General features: G+C 40.3%; 1 protein-coding gene across 2 annotated transcripts in view; it reads left to right on the top strand.

Annotated features, from left to right (window-relative positions):
* The window catches only part of LOC117420858 (bone morphogenetic protein receptor type-1B-like), a 150,645-nt gene extending 143,374 nt beyond the window's left edge, over window positions 1–7,271 (top strand). Inside the window, exons 8-11 of one of the 2 annotated variants that reach the window (XM_059026130.1) lie at window positions 1,348–1,645; window positions 2,319–2,494; window positions 3,327–3,451; window positions 4,156–7,271. In XM_059026130.1, coding sequence (XP_058882113.1) covers window positions 1,348–1,645; window positions 2,319–2,494; window positions 3,327–3,451; window positions 4,156–4,281 — 725 coding nt within the window. In that variant the 3' untranslated portion in view covers window positions 4,282–7,271. Of the gene's footprint in view, window positions 1–1,347; window positions 1,646–2,318; window positions 2,495–3,320; window positions 3,452–4,155 lie in introns of both variants that reach the window. The other variant, XM_034034562.3, reaches the window with a different exon arrangement.
* The last annotated feature ends 10,371 nt before the right edge of the window (window positions 7,272–17,642 follow it).

Genomic DNA, 17,642 nt, shown 5'->3' with positions numbered 1-17,642 from the left:
ACCATCTTATTTCTTACCTGTTACCTGCAATTATTTGAATTCCTTACTTATCATTATTCATTTCATTCATTTGTTCATTTTTTCATTTGTTGACATTATTGTTCACAATAATAAACCGATTGTTCTTGAAATTGACACCTCTGACGTCCCTGCTTTTGCTGTCTGTCACTCTTGCTGACTTATTTAGCTATAGGAATAGGGCCAGTAGTATCTCCTTAGGGAGGACAGTGCAACTGCTTCTCAGTTGTGCAGAGTGATCGTTACAAGTTGCTTTAATAATATGGGAATCTCTGCAAATTTAAGTGCTTGGTGAAGGGCTAACAAAATCTGGAAACACGATCTCGTGCCCTGTAAGCTCTCCCCCATGTTGTCCAATCCTGATTTTGTATATATATAAAATTGTATATTATATAATTGTACAGGACTGAGTAAAATTCCAATTGAATAAAAAACAAAACAATTAAACCCCCTACAAGAAGATATCTTCAGCCATCTTTCGGATAGCGCTTTATATAATAACAATATACAACACACAGATGATAGAATCCCTCTGGTCGTCACTTACCACCCTACCAACAAAAAGATACAGACAATTGTGCAAAAAAACTTTATAATTTTACAACAAGACCCATCTACAGCACCTATTTTCAAGACTCCCCCCTTGATGTCATATAGAAGCGACAAGAATATAAGAGAATATGTGGTACACAGTGCTGTTCGTCCTTCTGGGGAACCTTTGAAAGGCACATATCCATGTAATAGACCACGATGTAATACCTGTAAATACATTCATTCTGAAACAGAGATTAGAGGCATTAAATCTTCATTCAACATTCATGAACATTTTACATGTACCTCTAAAGGAATAGTCTACTGCATTATCTGCAATAAATGCAACAAATTGTATATTGGGTAAACTAAAAGGCATTTTTGTAGAACCGGTTTGTAGAACACTTAAGAAGCATTCGCATTAACACCACTGCATTTCCAGTAGCCCATCACTTCAACAGTGATGATCACACTGCTGAAGACATCACAGTCTGTGTGATCAATCAGTGCTATGGAACAAATGTTGCTCGGAAACAAAAGGAACGAGGGTTTATCTTCAAACTGGGAACTCTGGAACGTCTGGGAATGAACATTCTATTCTAATAATCATGACATCATCCACAGAATTTTTGTATAATTACAATTCTTGAATAACAACATGTTTATTCCACTGTGTTTACTTTTCTTTTTAAACAGCTGAAGAAGGACTAATAGAAAAATAACTACTAGAAAAATACATTCATTTTCCAATATTTCCAATCTCTTTTTTATTTATCTCTATTTCTCTTTCTGTGTCAGGTTTCATAGCAGCTGATATAAAAGGAACAGGATCCTGGACCCAGCTTTACCTCATTACAGATTACCATGAGAGCGGCTCCTTGTATGACTACCTGAAATCCACCACACTGGACACCAAGGCAGTGCTGAAACTGTCATTCTCCTCAGTCAGTGGACTTTGCCACTTACACACCGAGATCTTTGGCACTCAGGGGAAACCAGCCATTGCTCATCGAGATTTGAAGAGCAAAAACATCCTTGTCAAGAAAAATGGAGCATGCTGTATAGCAGACTTGGGGCTGGCGGTTAAATTTATCAGGTTAGTTAGAAGGCATTGGTAGCTCAATGTTATATTCATGGGTGGTAGGTGTGGATCTTTGTGTACAGGAAAGGAATTTCAGTTAGGGTGTATCTGGATATGGGTCGATCTTATAGACGAAATAAGCTTTCTATACATACAGTGGCTCTCAAAAGTATTCACCCCCCTTGGACTTTTCCACATTTTATTGTGTTAACATGGAATCAGTTATTTTCTGTTTTATATTTGTAATTGATTTAGAACAATTTGTAGATTTTATTTTTCACTTTGACATTATGGACTTTTTTATGTTGATCAGTGGCAAAAACTCCTAATTAAATCCATTTTGATTCCATGTTGTAACACAATAAAATGTGGAAAAGTCCAAGGGGGGTGAATACTTTTGAGAGCCACTGTATTTATCTTATTTTGTTATTTGTTTTAAAGTAAAACATTTTGTAGCAATTTGAGATGCACAAAAGAAAGGCATCTATCACTAAATATATGTGTATTTATTTGGATACAACAAGCTTTCCCTCTTAAAACGTGATCTAGCCTGGTTGGCTTTGAGCTTTAGTTAATATATACTGTGCGTATTTTAGGTGGATGACATACATGCTTGGGTGATAAATGCTGTACTGTATGCCTTCCCCTGTATATTAACAGTGATACCTCATTTTCTTTCCATCCCTAGTGATACAAATGAAGTAGACATCCCTCCAAACACCAGAGTGGGCACTAAACGTTACATGCCTCCAGAGGTGCTGGATGAGAGTCTTAATAGGAATCACTTCCAGTCCTACATCATGGCTGACATGTACAGCTTCGGGCTGATTCTCTGGGAGATAGCAAGAAGATGCGTGTCAGGGGGTGAGCACCACTTCTTTAAACTGGACTCATTGAACTTTGATGATTCTATCCTCTCATATATCAAACTCCCTTTTGCATATGAACCTTTTAAATTAAGGACACACTTAAGCCCCTGTGGCAGAGCGTCCCGCCCCTTTGTTTATTATTTATTTATATTATGATTTATATGTTTATATGACGGCGAAAGCCAATATTATTTGTTATTTTGTGTATATATTTTAAAAACCTTGTGAGGATGCGTGACTGATCAGCTACTGATTATTTAACTAGCTGACAGTCACGCATCCTTATTAAACTCGTGTAGACTATGGCCGAGGGCTAAATAAGATCATTAACAGCTGATTAACCCCTCGGCCAGAATATAAAAGCCTGCAGCTGTCTCCGCTCAGGGGAGGGTGTTCGAGAGTGGAGAACGACTGAGGAGTTAGGAGGTAGAATTATTAAAATATAAACAATTGCTAAGCGTGCTGGTTTATACACCAGCACGATACTTATTTGTTTATTTGTTTGGCCAATGTGCCCTTTTGTTTAGTGTTTTGTGTTTGTTTAAATCTTTTGTTTTGTTTATAATTTAATAAACGCGCTGAGTGCCGTTGCGCTTCAGTTTTGCCCCGCCATTCATTGTTTTGAGTCTGTGTTTCTGGTCTGACGTCACCCCTGCAAAGCCATCCTGTTCACAGCCCCATATGTTAAAATTGAATTCAAAGTCATTTTAGGAATTGATTTGTGTTTGTGTTTATAGATACAAATGTTAGTTTGTTAGTTTCTGTTTCTTACATTTGTAGTTGAAATGCTGTTTGCTAATTTGCATGTTTTTTTCTTCAAGGTATAGTTGAAGAATATCGGTTACCTTATTATGACTTAGTACCCACTGATCCCTCTTATGAAGATATGAGAGAAGTGGTCTGCATCAAACGGTTAAGACCATCGTTCCCCAATAGGTGGAGCAGTGATGAGGTAAATCATTTTAACAAAATGCAATACAGGTGAAGGTATCTGGATCCACTGGGTGTGTACTGTACAGGGGTCTCAGAGAATGCACCACCAATTCAGTATGACAAGCCTGCAAGAGTCTGAGGGTATACCAGTACTCAATGATTTCCACCACAAATTCCTCATGGGAAGTTGATGTTTGAAATCGGCAGAATAAACTGTTAGATTGTTAAACTGTTAATAAACAATGCGTTTGTTACAAGTCAGTGGTATCAGACAAATGGTTTTGTTGGTGATGGGTCCTAACATGCAGGGTCAATCAAACAAGCACGAAACACTCATGGTTACTCTACGGTCCTTCAGCAGTTCTCTCGCAACCATAACAAAGGAACAGTTCGCTTTGCCACATCCCCTTTTGTACCTTCAGCCACGCCCCCTTGGTTAGCGAGTGCAATCGCTTTTTCTCCAATCCGCGATTGCCACATTGCCTCCCTTGGTGTACTGTGGCTATGCCCCCTTTCTAGATGGCTGACTTCCACCTTTCCTTGGAATGACTTGCCAAACCATCCAGTCCGGGGCACACTGTTCCCTTTACACAGTGCCCTCAAAGGTCGGGAGGGAGATTTATAACCAAGATTCTCTGTCACAGGGATACAATACATATTCCAGATAATTCTGTTCTTGAAGTTCAATTTCTTAAACTGACAACTTTGCTATTTCTTTCACAGTGCTTGAGACAAATGGGTAAACTGATGACAGAGTGCTGGGCCCACAACCCTAATTCTCGCCTCACAGCCCTGAGAGTTAAGAAGACCCTTGCAAAGATGTCAGAGTCACAAGACATAAAGCTTTGATTCGACCAAGGAGTTTGAAAGGAAAGGCATATGTCCGAAGAGCCTCTTTTTCCCACCCCCATCCCACCCCAATAATGATGGGCAAGAGGCCAGACTGCAGAATCATTCTGAACTAACCAGAGTGCTGGTGCCATAGCCATCATGGCAGTGAACTGAGTCCACTGAGGAGTGCTGCATAAAGAAACTAATGGGAGACTAATTCACCCAAAATTGTTTGCTTGAGTTAGACAATACAGTTTCAAGCAAATGCTGCTTTCCATTAAAGCCTTAAAAAAAATTCTGTTGGTAAGAGACTGGCTTACATTCATAAGACTTAAAAATAATTAAGTACTGTTACCGAATGAAGAGGTAATGGTGCCTTGCGAGAGAAAAAGAGAGACTTGACAATCTGAAGATGCACTCAACTATGGTCTTGGTTTAAATAGTAAGTTATAGCTCTTCTTACTATGGTATTTGTTCATCTTTTTATTTATTCATTTCATAATTTATTTTACTAGATCCCTAGTTAATGCAGTGTTCTAACTTACTAGACCGTACTTCTACATGCTCTTGTCTCACATACTTTGTTATATAACCAACATGATGCATATTCAGTACTATTATAAAGGTTTAGTAAGTCTCCAGTTAGTTGCACTGAAACAGAAATGTCAAACATTCACCTGAATTTTTCATATAATAATGTAGGTGGTGTATCAAGCTAATTAACTTTGCGGTGTAATTCATTATTTTGCGTAAAAAAATAGAATTATTCTAACCTCTACACAAAAGAGTGTGGTAGAGGTCATAATAAAATGGTGCCTCAAAAACAAAAGCATTCCCCACTGTAGTCAGTACCATTGTCTATCATCTTCATGGGTGAAAGTGGCCAATTATCATTTTGACTGAAACTCCTGGGTGTTGTACATGCTCGGAGTTGCATTCTGAGCCATTGTGGACCACTTTCAGAAGCAAATTTGAACTTGACTTTGTAAAAAAAGAAATTCAGAAATGACTTCACTTACAACTTGTCATTGATAAATCACACATGAGGCTAGTTAACAAACAGTTTTAAATGTAACTCATCAATCCTTTTAAATTTATGCCCAATTCACATAATATTAATTTTATAAAACTTCAGTGGCAGAAATCACTGAATTAACCATTTATAACATGATCCCATCCTAGTACAAATGAAAATGCTTGGAGGTTTAGACCAATAAAGTTTAGAACAGTGTTGGCAATAAAAGGCAAAATGTGTTTATTTCACTTTAATATCATGCTTTGTAGTTTTCCAGTCAGATCGTTGTAATTTGTAATCCATGGTAACACTGTATCAATTTTCAAGAGTCACCTAGTATATTCAGCTAATATTGGAAACCCAACAAACCACAAAATATATGTGAATACATTAAATGTGCTCAGAAGGACATTACATCTGATAATCAGCACATGTCTATTTTCATCCCACATTTACATCCCAGAAATTCTGTTTTGAAGTCGGATACCCTGTATTTTTTGTGAACAGTATATTCAGGGTTTGAAATTAATAGTGGCCCATAGCCACCAAATATTTATTTGGGTCTCCAAAATTGCACCACCAGTAGCCCGTGCACCTATAGCAATCTCTATTAGCTGAATTACTACAAAGGCAGTATCCTGACTGATTTCAATTCCGCTGCTGTCATTGGCAGTTTCAAAAGCTACTCAAAGTCAGACTTAAATCTTCCAGTCATTAGTTGCTATTTCAAGTGTGACTCAAACAAAATGGAACTGAAAAGTGGCTTGTAAACATTTGTGATAAGGCTACATTTTTATAATACTGCAGTTTATGAATTTGACAATCCTAAAACAGGATCAGCACAGCTGCTTTTGATCCCCAATTTAAAACATTTTTGGCAGCAACAATGATGCTGTCTAGTTAAGAATGTGCATCAATCAATCAACCTTTATTTAATATAGCGCCTTTCACAAAAGCAATGCCTCAAGCGCTGTACATTGCTAAAACAGAAAATACAAGCAGGAAATACAATAATCACAATAAATGAAAATACAGCAACCCAGACTGCCAAATAGGGAACTCTACTGCCTCAAGTTGTTTCAGATTTGTGAAGTGAGTCAGAATCGGGGGATCCAGATGCAGGTACATCATTCTACTCGCTGTCCAACATGGGCCCAAAGTGCAAGGGAAATGTTATATATAGTGTTCAACGTTGTGTTTTTATTTCATGTTGTGATTATATATTCTGTATGCGGAATGGAATCAAACGAATAGAACCAAAACAGTGAGTTTTTTTTTTCATTGTACAATGCCACCTTTTCCACATTAATTTTATTTGAAGTGTTTTCATTGGGTTATATTTGACAGTTTTCACTTGCTTTTTCAGCAAATAAAATAAAAAGCATAATTAAACCTCACTATTACTTGAAAATGTGTATTTTGTCACTTTGTTTGTTGTGAAGAATAGACAATGGCAGGGATTAAAAATAAATAAACAATGTGATTTCTACTTTTATGTACTGTTTATGCCTACAAAATGAAAAACATTTCACTTAAAACTAACGTAAGGCTTTTTTAAAAACCTACTGCTTAACGTTGCCCTGTCCTTGTAGCACGCAGCCAAAGGTTCCTGCATGTCTGAAGAAGTCATAACAAGCTTTTTTTATGATTCAAAGAACAGTTGTGATCTCGGGCGCATTAGTTGTTTCTACTTAAAAAATGCTGATTTTAATCATAGGTGCGAACTACAATCAACCCAGCTAAACACTGGTTCTAATCCCCCAAACTTCTCCTCTGTGGGATGTAGCCTGCCCTGTATATTAATGTCTGTAACCTGTATTTCATTGCTCAGAGTTACTAGGAATCCTTCCACCTACCCGAGACCTGTATGCTCACCTGCAGTATTTGTTGTTCAAAGATTCCACCTGCAGAGACCTGTAACTTCACTTACAGTATTGTATGTCATTGCATTCTGTACTGTCTTTGTTCCTGAATTAAACTCTTTTGATTGAAAATTACCTGAAGACTGACATAATTTTTTAGAAGAAAACGAACCTTACAATTAGTGAGTCAAGAGTGGTGGAGCTGAACCCCCAACCAGAGGACCTTCAAAGCAAAGACCCACTTCAAGGACACGGACCTTGAAAAACCTGGACGTGTAAACCAGGTGTTCAGACAGTGTGAGTATATGGTTGCTACTGTACTTAAATAGAACGCTGAGATCTGAGGCAGGCTTCAAAGGGGAAGTGTTTAGTTATGGTATTGAGTAGTGATTGTTTGTTGAATGTACGTGTCCTATAGGGGTATTTTCAGTTCCTCTTGTATAAATTGCTGTGTTTGAATAGGACACAGCAATTCCGTACTATATAGACCAGTTTTTGGATTGTGATAATTGTTAAATGCAGAGTGTGCACACCCTGAATTAAACAAATAATTTGTTGAATTGAAAAGTTGAGTGATAATTAGTAATGGAGAATTTTGTAAAGAAGTACATGAAGAAACATGGAGAATGTGGGTAAAGAAAGTGAACCTGAGAGGAAGGTTGCAGAATTGTTTGAAACTGATCATAGCATGAAAAAATAAAATAAGCAAAAGTTGACTTTTGTGGTAAATAGCTTGAAGGCAAGCTGCCATGCATACCAAGATAAGCTAGAAAAATGTAGAAAAAATGCTAAAGATATAAAAAGAGGAAAACTAAAGCAGAAGGGAAGTGCAAGGATTTTAGTGAAATAATTAAAATGAATGCACATGAATTTGCTTTGAATGCAGCAACCCAGTTGCAATTAACAACGGAGAGAGAGAGAAAATAGAGCTACAAAAACAAGTGAAGACTTTTAAAAAAGAGTTAGAAAAAGTACATGGAGTGTATTATTGTTTAACACAGAGATGTTTAAATGTAAAATCAGGCAAGGCTTGCCTGTCATTGCAGATGCTCCTTCAGTGCAAATTCCAATGCAGCGGTGCCAGTGGAGTCCACGTCCTGTCACATACTCGTTATTCCAATGCAGCGGTGCCAGTGGAGTCCACGTCCTGTCACATACTCGTTATTCCAATGCAGCGGTGCCACTGGAGTCCACGTCCTGTCACATACTCGTTATTCCAATGCAGAGGTGCCACTGGAGTCCACGTCCTGTCACATACTCGTTATTCCAATGCAGCCGTGCCACTGGAGTCCACGTCCTGGTACATACTCGTTATTCCAATGCAGTGGTGCCACTGGAGTCCACGTCCTGTCACATACTCGTTATTCCAATGCAGCGGTGCCACTGGAGTCCACGTCCTGTCACATACTCGTTATTCCAATGCAGCCGTGCCACTGGAGTCCACGTCCTGTCACATACTCGTTATTCCAATGCAGCGGTGCCACTGGAGTCCACGTCCTGTCACATACTCGTTATTCCAATGCAGCCGTGCCACTGGAGTCCACGTCCTGTCACATACTTGTTATTCCAATGCAGCCGTGCCACTGGAGTCCACGTCCTGTCACATACTCATTTAGAACTCAAAAAATGTCAGCACCAGTTGTATTTTGTGGCAGTTCTTCACAGCAAAGCACATCTTCATGAAACGCCCCTTCATGTGCATAGCGCAGCATCTTCTAGCTAACACACATGCACCAAAGAGTAAAAACAATATTTCAAATTACCAAATCGGTATACTGTATTTAGAAGCATTTTTGTTTACCAAAGCCAAAAAACATTATCCCTCAAAGAGCTTTGAAACATATCTGCATCACGGAAGCACATTGTTCTCGAAGTGTCACATCTCTCATTCATTGTACTGAAGAGCTTGAAAACTGACACTTGATTGGCTGTGAACATGAGCACTCAGACTCTGATCCAATCAGAAAGCATCTCTTTTGTTTCTATTACATACACAAGCGCTACCTTCTTATACCACATAACAAACGCGCAAGTTGTGGTAATAATTTTGACCACATTTTGAATTGATTCTAAGCAATTGGATAAAATTTAAAATTCCGCAGGCGGAGGCTAATTCCGTGAAAAAACATGTTTAAATTAACAAAAAAGTCATTTTTATTAAATATCCTTCTACCTCTGCCCGACCTTAGAAAAAAATAGTCTCTTAAAACATAAAAAAATAAAACAAAAAATGCGTTCATTAAAAAATAAATTTCAGACGTTGAATTGAACATTGCCATTTTATTCATTACATTTTAAAGTAAAATATTACTGTCCATTTTCATTATGACACAGCACAAATGAGTTTGCCTTTAAATCACACAGACCCTTCCTCACAAGACCTGCAACAGTATCAGGTGAGAGTGTGTTTTTTTTTTTTTTTTTAATCATCCTTTGTTAACTGGAGTAGTAAGAGGAGGCATCCATACCAGATTTGTGCTACAGCTTCACAGTGGCGAGAAAGACGTTATTTGCATGGAATACCCGGTTACTTATCAAACTGACTTTGCAATTTACAGCTTGGCAACTTGGAGAACTACCGGACCAGTGTTAAGAAACAATTTAAAACAATGCAGGGCACAGCAGAAGACATGATACCATCGTACCTGGACACATTTAAAAGGTATGGCAGGAATTGTCGAGATTAATTTATAAATGTTCAGCATCAGATCACACAGCTGCGCAGGGGGTGGGTCCAGTGGCAGCAGGCAGGCAGACTGAAGAATGGACAGACCGGGAGCAACGGCAACAAAACATCTTTTAACCCCAAAGTCTCTTTTAAGAGGGACCCAAATCTTTTGTGAAAAGCTGAAAGTTTAAGAGATATTTTTTAAACTATTTATTTTCAAAATGGGATAGAGAAACGCCGTGGTTCAGGGAGAAGGAACAGAGCGATCAGAATGGCGAGTTTTGAATTTATTTTAATACTTTTGCTTTTTTTCACTACTTTAATTAATCATTAGTGTCCGATTCAGATTCATTCAATATCTCACATCATGTACACTTCGGTTTCCCAAAAGTTCAACATTTACATAAATCTCGTCAGTCACGTTTATTGCGATAAATTCCAATATGTCTGCCGTTTTTGTTTTTAAATACTAGTGGCGTATGGATATCTGCCAGTGATTTGCCCGTTTTTGAAAAAAAGTGCCGACCCATGGGAATATGCTGTAATAGTCACACCCCCATGTGACCTGTTTTGACCAATCAGGATTTAAAAGACCAATTTTATAAATATATGATTCTGCTTCTAGTTTATTTTCCAGGTTGTCCACTGCCACCATTGTACTAAGAGGAAGCTGGACCTCTTCTGGCAGTTGACATTCTTCTCCTCTTGATTATTATTATTTGTTTATTCAGCAGACGCCTTTATCCAAGGCAATTTACAGAGACTAGGGTGTGTGAACTATGCATCTGCTGCAGAGTCACTTACAACATGTCTCACCCAAAAGACGGAGCACAAGGGGGTTGACTTGCTCAGGGTCACACAATGAGTCAGTGGCTGAGGTGGGATTTGAATCAGGGACCTCCTGGTTACAAGCCCATTTCTTTAACCACTGGACCACACAGCCTCCTTGATCCAGCAGGGATGATGGTATTGAGAAGTCAAGTGTTTTGTTCTATTTCCATTTTTAGTTCCTCAAAGCACTCAAATACTTTCCTTTGAAAAACTGAAAAGATTAGATGATACTTGATTAATTTAGGGTATACATTTAGAGAACACATACCATTTTTCATTGGTAATTCACCATGCTACAACGCAATCTGAGGCACACTTAATTTTTAGGAAATATGTAATTTTTGTTTTGGTTCCAGGAACACATTAAATGTGTGTGCTAGACTTCAGGATGCACCATTTCTCCACTGGCTTTTACCATGGCAATGGAAGTAATCATTAGGGCATCAAAATGGGTAGTAGGAGGAGAGCGCTTGGCTTCTGGAATGCGACTACCACCAATTCGAGCATACATGGATGACATGACAACCATGACTACAACAGTAGCCTGCACTAATCGATTATTGGGCAAATTAACCAATAACATTGAATGGGCACGAATGCAATTCAAGCCCACTAAATCAAGGAGCATCTCTATAATTAAAGGCAAAGTAGTAGATAAAACATTCTTCATTAATGGTGAGGCAATACCAACAGTGTCTGAGAAGCCAGTGAAGAGTCTTGGGAGATGGTACGACGGGGATCTAAAGGACACAGTTCGTGTGGGAGAAGTTAGACAACAAGCAGTGGAAGGGTTGAAGAGCATAGACAGCTGCGCTCTACCAGGTAAACTAAAACCATGGTGCTTTCAGTTTGGTCTACTGCCGAGGTTGCTGTGGCCACTGACTGTGTACGAGGTTTCTTTGACAACAGTAGAGAAGCTGGAAGCTTTAATCAGTTCATACATCAGGAAATGGTTGGGAGTTCCACGCTGCCTCAGCAGAGTGGGACTTTATGGTAAAGGAATACTGCAGCTACCAGTCTCTGCTCTAACCGAGGAGTTTAAGTGCGCCAAGGTCAGACTGGAAATGACATTAGTAGAGTCACGCGATAAATGCGTAAGGGAGGCAGCACCTGTGTTGAAAACTGGAAGAAAGTGGGCGGCAAAGAAAGCTGTGGAAGATGCAAAGGCTACCCTTCGAATTGGTGATATCATGGGGCAAGTTCAGCATGGAAGAGGGGGTCTTGGTTTCAGTTCAGCTCCTCCTACATGGCACAAGGCAGCCCCAGCTCAAAGGAGGAAGCTGGCAGTCAACGAGGTGCAAAAGCAGGAGGAGAGGATGAGGTGTATAAAGGCCATTTCCCAGGCCAAGCAGGGAGAATGGATGAGATGGGAGAGTGTGGAACAACGCAAGATTGGCTGGCAAGACCTATGGTCAATGGAACAGAGCAGGATCAGTTTCCTCATCAGGTCAACATATGATGTTCTCCCATCACCACAGAACCTAAACCTCTGGGTAGGAGAGGATCCCTCATGTCCTTTGTGTTCATCACCTGCAACATTAAGGCACATTTTGACAGGATGTAAGGTGGCTCTTAGCCAAGGACGGTTTACTTGGCGCCATGACCAGGTGCTGCGATGTTTGGCCTTAGCATTGGAAGACAAGCGTAATATGACCAATAAGTTGCCACCTGTTCCATCAAAACATTACACACTAAAGACAACATTCCTCCGCCCAGGAGAGCAACCACCAAGAAAAGGTGTTAAAACCAATCCTCACCCAGGACAACTGGAAGCTGCTAGAGACTGGAAAATGCTGGCAGATGTTGGTCAACGGCTTATTTTTCCACCTGAGATTGCCACCACTAACCTTCGACCAGATATTGTCTTGTGGTCTGGATCAGCACGCCTTGTTCACCTGGTAGAGTTAACAGTGCCATGGGAGGATGCTGTAGATGAGGCGTATGAGAGGAAGAAACTACGGTATGCTCAACTAGCCACTGAAGCGGAACAGCGAGGATGGAGAGTCCGGGTTTACCCAGTGGAAGTGGGTTGTCGAGGATTTGTGGCACACTCTACAACCCGGTTTCTCAGAGACGTCGGATTCAGTGGCCAAGAGTTGCGTCGCACAGTGAAGAACTTATCTGAAGCAGCAGAGAGGAGCAGCAACTGGCTGTGGTTGAGACGGAAAGATTCTGGCTGGGGATCTCAAGCACAATAGAAAGAAAGAAACGCTGATGTACAGGTATTAATCACCGTCGAGCCCTCTTGAGGTGTCGTGGGCTAGTCGACGAAACACTGAGGATGGAAGGTGCCCACTTGAAAACCCCAGAGATGTACCCTACTTAGCTCAATCCAGACAGTTGTCATGCTGATGCGCTGAGGAGGCCGCACTATGGTTGATCCCCGGAGCCAGCATCGCAGCCGTTGTGTGTGCTGATGTGCCAGGGAGGCAAAATAAGCTGATCCCTGGAGCCAGCATTACACTTCAGCCATTAACACCAGACAGAAGGATATCTACATCATCATACGGAAGGAAACATAAATGGATGGAGACACATATGGATCACATTAGTTTACTGTAAAGCTACGTCTTAGTTGATGATTTATTTAAATTTTCATATATATATATATATATATATATATATAAACAGAATGGGTCATGACTGCTTATCATACTGTTCATACATGAACATTTCCTATCAGAACGCTGGAATTACAGAAAATAATTTAATATATCTAAAATATAAAAAATCTGAAATATATAAATCTATTTAGGGCAAAAAGTAAAGCATTACTGACAAATCCAGCAGTGAATATAATATACAGCTGCCTCAAGTATTATTGACACCCTTCATAGTGTACATTCAGTATTTGTTGCATAAATGAAAACATTAATATTTTCAGACATTCAGTATTGGACTTCAAAATTATTCACACCCCTAAACATTAAAATGCAGTATCTTTGGACAGAAATGTTTTTGCGATATGAAACAACGAGTCTGACCATGTTCCATGTTTGCATGGATTTATGTAACAACAAAAAAAAAAAATACACTTTTTGTTGTTGCTAAAACCAACTTTTTGTATCATTAAATCAAGTGTGTGAAAAATTCTGGAGGCAGCTGTATGTGGACCTGTGACAGGATCTTCGTGTCAAATGTGTGGGTAACCGCTGCTTAAGCAACACAGAGAGACATTGGAGGTGGAGTTGAAACGCCGGCACAGGCGCGCAGGATTTATTAATAATAAACAGAAAGTAAGATGGTCATGTGACTTTACCAGCCATGGTAACGCACAGAGGACACATACAGCAAGCTGTACAAAAATACAAAATAAAACACAGTACAAAAACTACAAATAAAAGGTGCCCCAGAGGGCGAGCGCTAGCCTTATGAAACGAGGCGTCCCGCTCCAGGAACCGGCTACACTACGTAACCCTCGCTATACATCACATGGGATCACCTACTGATGAGCCGGTATTCATACAACGACTCCTGCTGCTTCATACAGCCTTGGCTGGGCATTGCCTTCACAAGCACCGCTTGCAGTCTCAGGGTTGCGTACCTGTCGTTCCTGCAGAGCAGACCCTCTCCTCCCAAGTACACGCTGCTCCCCTCTGGCATGGCATTGCAGTCGCCCCGAGCCATCTCCTGCGGATGTTTTTAAACTGACGGACACTCGGTCAAGACCCGCCCACCTGCTGATTGTGGTCCAGCACAGCCAATCACTTGCTGCCCTTCCCCTCAACCAAGCCTAGCAGGCAGCAAGTCTCAATCGAGCGCCCGTCTGTAAACAATAATGTAATCACACAAATCAACTCCAAAACGACACACAATAAACCCATTTCCCCATACAAATTATACCAACACTAATTTACACACATGCAGGGCAATCGCCCTGCTACAGGCCCGGACACTTAATACTAATTTGATAAAAATTTAAATAATGGTATGCCTATTAATTTAGTCCTCCTTTTTAGCACTCATGAATGAGAGGTATACTGATATATGTGGTGAATGTCTGTCAGGGAAAATAACACATTTATTTTTAATGTTTGAAAGTGGGAGAGTTTCGACATTACCACTGAGATCTGAAACTTGGTAGATTCCTAAGACTGCAGAGGGACAAGGATAACAAATAAATCTGAGACTTTTTGGAACTTTTCAAACACGACTAATGTTTCACCCCTGTGCAGAAGTGTGTTCCCTTTTTAGGATCTCCCTGTGTTCCCTTTTTAGGATCTCCCTTTTCTCGTCAGAGATTTGAGGTTTGCTTTGCCTCACTTCAGAAAGTCTGTGAAGCACCTGCTGGAGAGGGTATGTTGGTTTCCTCACCATTTTCTTCAATTGTCCCAGATAATTTTCAAAGGGGAATGATTAAATGTTATCTAGAGGACCAAATGTTTTAACATCCTGAGCTAAATGAACTAATGCATGTACATTGTACCATCGTTTCCTTCCCATATAAGTCTGAGAAATGATCAACAAACAACAGCAACAGACTCTGTGCATAGTCACAGTATGTTTGTGACAAAACAGGAGACAGGAGAATAAACATTCCTACAGAGAACAGCATGAAATGACTGTAAATGGCATCACATGTGTTCCACTTAAGAAGAATGGGTCCAGAATACAGTAAGAAGAACCGCAGCTCTGTTGCTTTCCAGCGGTCCAGTTCATGTAAGCTTCATGGCTTTCTAGCAAACTCCTTTGGAACAAAACCTTGCAAAGCAACTAATTCATCAGAGATTACCTTGACTACATGGGCACTCAATCTATCCTTTCAGCCACATTCGCAAAAGACGCCTTGTCACTCCAAGACAACACCGATGCATATAATCCAAAGGGAAACGTGAAACCATTCCAATAGATATATCTTTAAATGGAGAGGGACCTAGGTGGTGCTCTTCATCAGACATTTGATTAAAGCTCTTATCACGTAATGGAGCCCTATTTTCAGGGAAAGTCATTTTCCCATTCCATTCTCCATACTGTGTACATTTATCACATCCCGAGTAACCAGAGTGGGATTTTACATTTTTTACAAATGCACGGGCTGGAGTGTCGCATATAACAAAATAAATCTGAAAATGATAATGGACTTCATTATGCATGAATCCCTCTTTTTGTAATGTATTGCTTTCTTTTACAAATGCCTTCAGATATTCAGATGCAGATACTGGCTTGTGGCTTCCACAAAACAAACCAATAATAAAGTGATCTTTTTTTTTCAGCTTGATCCAACATTCCTAATATTGGCCAGAACTGAACACAAGAGCTTTTAAAAAGGGGAAGGCCATCAATATTCACTTGTCATGTAATACAGGAGTTTGGTTCTGCAATTGATGTTTTGAATGCATCCCTTTCAATACACCAAAGTGGTAATAGTCTCCCCCAGCCACAGCCAAAACATCCTTCACTGGTGCTGTGGCAAGTAAACTTCTAGCATCTTTGGGCAACAAAGGGTGTTCTGGATGCAATATTCTTAGTAGCTCAGACAGGGCATTTAATGTGATTTTATTTTTGGTAGCCCATTCATCTAAATGTTAGCTTGCGAGGTTCGGGGGGCGTGAAGCTGGGGGGGCTGCTAATCTCTAATCTTTCAATTTTCTAATCTCCAGTTAATTAGTTCTATTTTACTATTTAAGACCTGATCACCTGCACCTTTTCTGTCTAGTGTTTCGTTTTTAGCAAACGCGCAGACGCCGTCGTTTCGTGCTTCACCTCTAATATCTAAACTTTGTTGCCTCGCTCACGCAGGTCGTTTCTCTGCACATCGCTGCCAAGATATTATCAATCATTTTCTTACCTGCTCAGGTGATCTTTCTTTTCAGTCAGCTTCTCTTTTCGGCTCCAAGAGCAACGTTACTCTTTCCTGTTCCATCCGGTCTCCACCTCGGCATCATAGCCGTCCAAAGCGCAGCTTCATTACTCAACTTGTCTGCAACTTTATCAGAAAGTCTGGTCCTCCGTTAAACTTCCAAGCTCCTTCAACATGACATCCTCATTCCCGTTGTCTGCGATTGCCTTACCTTAGCTCTATTTAATTCTACCACAAAGTTTTGTCGGCTTAATCCTTCTTTACTCCTCGCTTGCAATCCGACGCCCCTCCCCCCGCTCCCACTGAGCCAGCACAATTACCGTTTCATCAGAACATCCTGCCCTGGACCTCCATCAGCTACGTTCAACATTTTAAAGATGTATCCAGCCCATTCTAAACTCAATTTTTTAACTAGTGGCGGCTCGTGACTCGACTGGTCACAACATTCTCCAACTACACTATCGTACTGTAACTTTTCCACCGGCGTCTCACAGACTATGGTTACCACGGCAACGCCCTTATTGAGTGACTGCAGGGAGTGGTAAGTTGTCATGGTGACCAGGCGGCTTCATCAGGCTCTGCGTGCTCTGCGCCTCAGCACTGCAATCTTCCGGCTTCCTGTTGCTGCACTTTCACAACTGGCAGAGACGAATTCAACGCGCCGAACCATAACATCTAAATATTGCGTTAACTTATTTCTATTCATGACTATCTGTCCTAAACATGTCTAGAATATTTATTATTTAAATCTAAAGGAATAAGCAAATGTTGTTCTACATAGACGAGGATTTTAATCGTAATAACTTCTTAGATTCTACCCTGATTCACTCAGGTCAATGATGTAATTCCAATCATAACCTCTGGATGGCAGTATAATACCACAAGCTCTCTCTATATACATTAAACCAGTTTGGTTTCGCTGCAAAGCTCGGACACTACAGCTTTTCTATCTATTCCCGCAGTTCTCACTCGGATGGATTCTCGGGAGTTCCCCCTCCTGCCTCATCCCCTGTCTATCTATATCAAATGACATTCTTCAATTTCAACTCTTACCCCCCTCCCCCCGCCCCTTTGAGGCGGACTGCTCCTGACCAAATCTATAGATTATTTCAACAGCCTCAGAGCAGCGGATTCTTCATCCTTTTAGGTTCTACAGCAGCCTCCGCTCTATGTATTCTCCATCTCTGGCTTCATCTAAATTAG

Source organism: Acipenser ruthenus, chromosome 1 (genome assembly GCF_902713425.1).
Source record: "Acipenser ruthenus chromosome 1, fAciRut3.2 maternal haplotype, whole genome shotgun sequence".
Classification (NCBI taxonomy): domain Eukaryota; kingdom Metazoa; phylum Chordata; class Actinopteri; order Acipenseriformes; family Acipenseridae; genus Acipenser; species Acipenser ruthenus.
The sequence above is the reverse complement of the archived record's forward strand: the minus strand, read 5'-3'. Positions and strand labels throughout refer to the sequence as shown.